Source organism: Beta vulgaris, chromosome 9 (genome assembly GCF_026745355.1).
Source record: "Beta vulgaris subsp. vulgaris cultivar EL10 chromosome 9, EL10.2, whole genome shotgun sequence".
Classification (NCBI taxonomy): Eukaryota; Viridiplantae; Streptophyta; class Magnoliopsida; order Caryophyllales; family Amaranthaceae; genus Beta; species Beta vulgaris.
The window spans coordinates 38941050-38949388 of NC_079210.1; the positions used below are offsets into that span (position 1 = coordinate 38941050).

The window sequence follows — 8339 nt, forward strand, 5'->3', positions numbered from 1 at the left end:
ATAAAATGTCAATTAAGAATTGTTATTCATATGGGGATAGGGAAATTCAGTCAAAAGGAGCACCAAAAGGAATAACTTTATGCTAAATAAAGTATGATAAAAGACAGAAGATTCTAAGCAATGCAACTACCATGTTAATTACCAATTAACTAATCCCCCAATTTTTAATGTACTAATAGGCCCTAATTTTATAATTCAATTCCACAATTGCAGTTAGATGCATTTAAACTTACATTTCATAGTTGGACAATTGCGAAAAAAAACCTATTTTTCCAGGATGGCGGTGATAGGTCAAATGTTGTTGTGCTCCCTCCCTCCTTTCTTCTGTTCAATGATGTGGTGATGAAGATGGTAGCGACAACTCAGACATAGAGAGAAAATGAAATGGGAAAAAGGAGATGGAGGTGAGTGAAAGGATTGAATAGCAATGAAGAAGAGTGAAATGAGTTCGAGCTATTGTAGTAAATTCAAAATCTAGAAAAATGGGGCTCACTAGATGGAAAATTTGACAGATTTCGTTAAAAGGTAGCAATAATCTGAATTTGGAAATAATAAAGGTAGATAAATTGAAAAAAAAATTTAACTAAAGTAGTAATTTCAATAACTTGTGAAAACAAAGGTACTTTTTACCAAAGAAATCCTTGATCTCAAGCTCAGTTGAGCCATTTTTTTAGTTGGAATTCTTCATATAAATATAGTAACAGAATCTGTAGGAGGAAGCTAATCAGATAATTTTAACGAAATGAGATGAAACTCGACACTCGTTAAACCTCGTCCATTCATTCCATTCCCTAAACTATAACTCTGAATTCACAGGAGTTCAGTGCACAAATAGCTGGAACCAAGTTCTAAAGTTATACTAATCACCACTCCAGGTGAGCTTATAACGAATATCTAGTCAAAAAATAATCCGAATCAAACTTGTTTACATCCCACAATCTTACATTGATCCACTTCGCTAATCTTCCATTCTTTCAAAATCTGATAAGATCGACTAGTAAAGAGTCAGCTCAGCTCAGCTCAGCTCACATCCATGAGCGAAGGAGAAACCCAATAGTATCTAGAATTATAACGTCAAATCCTCAACTACACATCTTGTATATGTTTTACAGCCGTGAAAGTATACATTTCGATTACAATCCTGAAGGAGATTGCTTCATGGTTGTTCCCACTCTAGCTACTCTGTTGGCTTGTGCTCTTCATTTTTTCTTCAGTCCTCTGATGGTCTTAGGATCCAAAAAGCTTGGCTGATTGGTGGAGGACAATAGCCTCGCCCACATCCTGTCAGTTATCACGACCTTGTTTTGCCTCTCAGTAATTCGCTGCAGAATGAGGATATACACATGAGATGAGGAACTAATACGAAAAGAAAACTGGTGATAAAGCTATCTGCTTATTGATATTTCACAAAGCCAGCTACTTGTTTCAATCAAACAGACACCACCAATAATAGTACACAATTTATAACCTGCCACTGGTAATTCAATTCACCAAATATTCTTGTATATTTCCCTTGGAAAGGCCGTTAACCTCTTGATCAAGTGAAATATTACAAGGTTTAATGATTCTAACAATCTAGGTGAGGGGGTGTAAACTTCTTTTCATAAACAAGGCCCTTCGACAAGAACAAGATTGTTGCTGATGTCAAAAAAAAAAAGACATGTATCCAAACCAAAATGTTTGAGAAACAGCCACTAAGCAGGTATAGTTACGAAAGCATACAAATTACCACATTAAAGATTAACAGATTTTCCTTTATGATGAATCAATGATGATTCTGAGGTTAAAACAAATGAAACATGACAAAAAGAAGAACTATTTACAGTCCTTTTTAAAATCTATCTTATTCTTCTTTTAATGTTTTTTTTTTCCTGCTGAACGTTTTATAGATATATGGCAGTACCTGAAAGGGGATGTATGCATGTCTACTGTTAACCGGCCCAACAGTGAACCCTGTGTATCCTGCCATTGCACCATGAATCGCACTATGTGCTAGTAGCGTACAGTAAACGTTATCTGATGCATTTGCGGGGATTGCACGGATCATATACGTTGGATCTGCCAAAGGAAAGCATAACTCTCAGCTAAGAAGAAGCTGCACAATTTTCTGAGAGAGTATTTGAGAACAATGCAACGTAAATATCTGAGAGCAACGGAATGTAAGTATTTGACAAACCAATGTATTTAAGATTTATGACCCACTCCTGCTGCTTGAAGTAATCCTACAGAAACAGAGGCTCATGATTATGTACTCGCATAGAAAAAATTTAACTGTATGAATAACACTTAAAACTCCAAGGAAACTGAAGTTCATATACTTCCTCGTTTTTCTTTCAATTTTACATGACTTTTGCACTATTCGCATAACCCACTTTGACCAACTTTTGTACTAACTATCTAAACATTTGTCTTCATTCATTTTCAAAATATAAACATTTATACAATTTTTACAAATAGATAGTTAAAGATATTAATGGTCAAAATGGTGCGTTTGTAAACGAACGTCTTAGAGCTAAACGAAAAAATGAAGTGCATTTTAGCATCAACACAATAAATAAAAACAATAATGAAAGCTTGCAAACCTCTCCAACTCTCTACGTCCACTACTAATAGTCTTCTTTGACTTTCAGAATCCAACATATGAATCTTTAAACAAAATTTCTCACCAATATATATATATATATATATATATATTATATTATATTATATATATATATATATATATATATATATATATATATATATATATATGCATTAATAATGGCTCTGTGTATATAATCAAAACATTGCCCAAATTTCTTAAAAGAGAATCCTCCAGGCTTCGAGACATCAACATCCAAAATGCGGGTATCACATGAAAACAAATTCTTCTTAGGCATGAAAAATTGAAAATCCTCATAATTGTGCATTAATTCCTATGCTATGTAAGGAACAGTGACATAACTAAATTGCAAAATAAATCAAGAGATTAAGAATATAAGATGCAGTAATTGATAATGCCCACCTTAATTTTCTGTGATATCCACAACCCAACATCTTGTAGCAGCTTGTTTCCAGAGGCATCCTTCTCATGCACTTTACGCATGCATTCTGAAAGAAGATTTTGACCTGCACCCTCGGCAATAACAATGACCATATGCCCGTTCTCTTTAAGCCTTTTCTCCATATATTCAAAGAGACCACCAGGTCCTTCTAGATAAAAAGGTGATTCTGGTATCAAGCAACAATCCACATCTCGGCTGGCAAGAGTTGCATATAGAGCTATAAATCCTGTACAGATTGGTCAAAATCAGGTCATACTCATATCCATGTGAAACGAACTAATCTAAGGAGAGGGGAAATGTAGAGAGAATCTTAATCATGTAGCTTGGGGAATAACTTAGAAAAATGGTACTTTATATAGAGCATATCAGAAAGGGCGGATTGATGGGTGTTTGCTTAGTCTTTCAGTCTTTCAGTCTTTTTAGAGAGAATTGGGAGAGAATCAAGCCTCCTCGGAAGCTTGAATATCAATTATATTTCGGTTCATTAATCAAATCATCTTCTTCCCTAATTTATGTTATTAATGTTCATTAACCTATGCTATTTAATAGCAAAATCGTATAGCTCGAGAAGTGAGCAAAAGCACTAGACTGATATCAGTCAAAATCAGTTAGTCGTTATCAACTCACCAACAAACTTTCAATGCGCAGAGAATCATAACCCGATCCCTCCAGGCCTCCCTCACTACCAAGTACTTCCTATGAAAGATCTAGAGGCCTGCTCCATAGAAGGATTCCAGAGTGGTCAAATAATGTGAATTTTGGAAGATGATTCAAAGAGCATGCTTATAGTAATGGCCAGTCACCATCATTCTAGAATTTAAACTTCTCCGAACAGTTATCATCAAGCATCTTCAAATTTCGAATATTTTAGATCTCAGATGTGGTGACAGTCATGGAACCACTTTCGTGGGGGAATGCAGATTGTTCGCGGCTGTCACGGTACCTATATCTTGGTCGCACTAAGCTCAAAAATCATTACAATGCAGTCGCAATGTGGACGTGGTCAAGATTACGACTTAAGAAGGGAACAAGAAAAGTTTCTAGGCTTTTACAATTCAAAGACAACACACTTCAAAAAACATTCTGTCACTCCCTCATACCCTTGAAAATTGGGTTGAAACTTGAAACACCAAAAAGAATACCCCGCTCCTACCATGTGCTGCCAAATATATACTCCCTGCTACCAGATAATCGTCCCCTATACTATTTCGAGATATCAACAAAACACATATTTCATGGTACTTACTTTAAGAATACCCCGCTCCTACCATGTGCTGCGATCCCACGTACAAACTTCTACAGTATCTATGTATCGCTCTCAACTAGTTTTTTTCGTTTCTTTTACATTATCTACCATATAGCCCACTCTTCCCTACTCACACTTCTAGTACGCGTGCCAAAACATAAGTGAACGTTTATTTGCAGACGTATGGAGTACTTTTTTTTCTAATACTCTTTTGTTTGAATAGTTCCCCCACAACATACTTCCTCATATTAAAAGGAGCAGGCAGGGATCACTTCTTCAATAACCACCAACAATAAAGTAGGCAGTTCAGCATGTATTTTAAAAGATAAATTGCTTGCATCCATCAGTGACCTCACAAGAAAAGACAGCCAGGAACTTACCACTGTCGCGCCCCATTAGCTTAACAACCCCAACACCATGCTCCCCACTCTCAGCTTCGACATGGGCTGCATTAATCGCTCTTTGCGCCTCCTCCACTGCAGTGTCAAAACCAAAGGACTTGTCTATGACCTGAAACGCTAAAATACAGTTAAAATTGCTCACATTTAATATTAAACTTGCAATTAGCAGATACACACTCCAGTGTACAAACTAGAAGAGCAAAATAAGCAATACCGGGATATCATTGTCAATGGTCTTGGGGACCCCAATAACAGAAACTTTTAGACCTCGTCTTCTAACTTCCTGTAAGATTCAATGTATAAGGTCAGCATTACACGATGGGAAAGGAGATCAGATCTATGACAACCTAAAACTACTGTCCATAAGTCAATAAACTTGGAAATTGCGTTAACTTCACTACCTCAAAAATCACAGACGCCCCTCTTTGAGTACCATCTCCTCCTATTATATATACCTAAATAAAAAGTTAACAAAGCTACCATCATTAAAGATACATGTCATACTGCATTAAAAGGTTTATTTTACTAGTGTACCTGGTTTATTCCTCGATCCTCTATACTGTCGACTATCTTAGTGGTATCATGGCCGCCTCGTGAAGTACCAAGGATGGTGCCACCACGCTTATGGATGTCATTGACAGATTTAGGAGTCAATGATATGGTATTTCTAGCATAGAAACCTCTGTAGCCTCCCTACATGCACCAGAAAACTAACGTAAAGCACAGCAGATTAAAATTAAGTTAATTAACCTTTTGATGTGCATGCTTCAATTTTTATCTTAACCTATTGATTAATGATGATCCTTTATCATTCTTGGAAACTCAGAACATTCAATGAAAATAGGTATATTTTCGCAAATTTAGGCAAATGAAAGAATCTCATTTATATAGAGGATCTAGTGAAGATATTTTAAAAAAATCAAGGCTCTAAATCAGAGTGAGGCGAACAAAAGAGAACTTACTTCGATACCCAGTACTCTAGTGACGCCATACATATGGTACAAGCCACATACTATTTCTCGAACTACTGTGTTCAAACCAGGACATAGACCACCACATGTCACAATGCAAGCTACCACTTCATCAGCTTCAAAAGCAACCTGTAAAATATATTATATAAAGCTTATAAATAACGGCAAAATCATATAGAAAAGAAGAAACAATGGTAGATATTAAATATAACAAAAAGGAAACTGCAAACTAGGAGAACAAGGAAGAAATGTTCATCACCCTCTTCCGAGGTCCAGCACGCCTGAAATGTATCCCTCTTGGACTATCTTCATGGACAACAATCTGTATAAGAGCACTCAACAACTCATCATGTGAGACATGATTAAGTTACATCATAATGAAGCAGAACTACTTTGTTCTACCCTGTATGAGGTAGAACTTATTAGAGAGTTTACATTATTCGATTAGACTTCAGAGCAAGAAATATTATATATCCCTTTCGCCCATATAAACAATCCTATACCCATACATTGCCATCACGCCACAATTTTGACGTTTGTGTTCTCTCGTACTTGGAACCATATATTATCTACAACAATGCTCTAAAATTCAAACACTACAAATTCCTACTAAATTTAACAGTACAAGGGGGTGCAAGCCATTACCGTTTGAGCAACCGTGTCTTCATCATCCACGAAATGCTGCCTGTTAATTTGCAACCATTAATTTGCAAACAAGAAGATACAAATTAAAGCGATGTCACCACAACTTGCAACCAAAAGAATCCATTACTACCGAAAGAAAGAAAAAAAAAGAGGCTATTCTAAGAAAACCTTACTTGACAACAGAATATGACGGATTGTCTTCCAACGGATTTGGATACGTCTGCAAAACACATTCCTCAATATGTCACAAAATCATTTAACATATCAACACATCGTTCACAGCACCTCAATCTTAACCACTAGGCCAAGACATCCTTGTGGTAACATATCAACATATTGCAACTTGCAAGCATTACATTTAATTTCTATAGTATTAGTCTCGATTATCATTTTACCATGATCTTCCATCCCTGTATCTCAATTACCAGAAAATTGAGTACTACATACAACATAATCACACCCAACTTTCTTTATGTTTTCTATAAATTCAGCCATGATAAATTGATAATTTCATAATACAATTGAATACATGTTTTGGTCCTAGAAAGTCAAAATTAAACTATTATTTGAAAATCATATACTAAATTCTCATTATTTTACTTCTAATCCAACAAAAAAAAAACCAAGATCATCCAATCTTTTTCTTGAAAATGACATATGATTTGTACCTAGGATTGCATTAATGTCCGAAATTCGTCACACAACCCACTTTTTTTTTGTTGAACTTTTTAGTGAAAAATACTCCAAGAAATGGACCCATAAACAAAAATATCCGGCCCACCAAAAAAAAGGAAAAATAAAAAAATCTAAAAAAGGAAAAAATACAAAATTAAAGCGCAAATCAAGGACCCAAAAAAAAAAGGAAAAGGAGAGAGAAAAATTACAGGGAGATTAGGGAGATAATCAGACAAGTGAGGAACATCTTCAAGAACAAAACCAAACTCTCCTTCCATAATCTTCACTATTACAGGTTGAATTATAGAATCTTCAGAAGTAATCATGTCGATGGAAGATCAAACGTTGGAAAATGCAGTTAGTGGTTGATTTGAGGGGAGAGAGAGGAGAGAGAAAGCGATGTTGTTGTCGGAGAGATGAGAATGAAGTTTACTAGGAGTAGCCAAGGAGAAAGCGAAAGAATAAAGGAACACTTGAAACTTATAAACCAGGGGAGCACGACGGTTTTAGAGAGACTGTTTTTGGAGCATTATGGAGGTGTTTGTTGTCAACTTGTCATTTTAAGGGCTTTGCTAAACAACGCCCTATAATTTCCTACTAACGCCCTAAATACAGTATTTTATACTGTATTTATATACTTTGTATTTTTTTCTCTCTCCTCTCCTTAACTCACTTCCCTAACCCCTCCAATTTCAAAAGTTTACCTCCCACCACACCACCACCACCACCCGCACCACCGACGACCACCTCCACCACTGACAGACCACCAGCAGCAGCACCACCACCGACGACCACCTCCACCACCGACAGACCACCACCTTTTTTCTCCATTATTTTCTGATTTTTTTTTTTAAAAAAATAGGGAGGCGTCCACCAAGGACGCCCCACCACCGGTGAAGGCGTCCTTGGCAGGCGCCTCACCATGTGGTGGAGCGCCTTCCAAGGACGCCTCCACCGGTGGTGGGGCGTCCTTGGTGGACGCCTCCCTAATTTTTTAAAAAAAAAATTCAGAAAATAAGGGAGAAAAAGAGGTGGTGGTCTGTCGGTGGTCGTCGGTGGTCGTCGGTGGTGCTGCTGCTGGTGGTGGTCTGTCGGTGGTGCTGCTGCTGGTGGTGGTCTGTCGGTGGTGGAGGTCGTCGGTGGTGGTGGTGTGGTGGGAGGTAAACTTTTGAGATTGGAGGAGGGGTTAGGGAAGTGAGTTAAGGGGAGAGAGAGAAAAGAAATACAAAGTATATGAATACAGTATAAAATACTGTATTTAGGGCGTTAGTAGAAAATTATAGGGCGTCGTTTAGCAAATGAGTTAAATGAACTTTCAGGTCTCAACAATATAGAAAATAGAAATGGTGATAATAAG

At 36.9% G+C, this 8339-nt stretch overlaps 1 protein-coding gene across 1 annotated transcript; it reads right to left on the bottom strand.

The window, feature by feature from the left end:
• Nucleotides 1–761: 761 nt before the first annotated feature.
• LOC104903729 (ATP-dependent 6-phosphofructokinase 3) lies at nucleotides 762–7521 on the bottom strand. The gene is made up of 13 exons (XM_010691839.4): nucleotides 7192–7521; nucleotides 6481–6527; nucleotides 6308–6347; nucleotides 5922–5984; nucleotides 5654–5791; nucleotides 5226–5384; nucleotides 5093–5146; nucleotides 4906–4974; nucleotides 4671–4800; nucleotides 3005–3270; nucleotides 2177–2222; nucleotides 1904–2058; nucleotides 762–1322 (listed from the first exon to the last, which is right to left on the bottom strand). The coding sequence occupies exons 1-13, from the start codon at nucleotides 7306–7308 to the stop codon at nucleotides 1200–1202; spliced, it is 1407 nt and encodes a 468-aa protein (XP_010690141.2). The 5' UTR covers nucleotides 7309–7521; the 3' UTR covers nucleotides 762–1199.
• Nucleotides 7522–8339: the final 818 nt, after the last annotated feature.

Bases quoted from the DNA above. Each gene is read 5' to 3' on its own strand.
- LOC104903729 (XM_010691839.4), bottom strand. From the start codon at position 7,308: ATGATTACTTCTGAAGATTCTATAATTCAACCTGTAATAGTGAAGATT. The intron at 5,385-5,653 runs GTAAGTTCTCTT...TGGTGCATGTAG, and splicing joins CTAGAGTACTGGGTATCGAA to GGAGGCTACAGAGGTTTCTA. The intron at 2,059-2,176 runs GTTTGTCAAATA...TTCCTTTGGCAG, and splicing joins CATAAATCTTAAATACATTG to ATCCAACGTATATGATCCGT.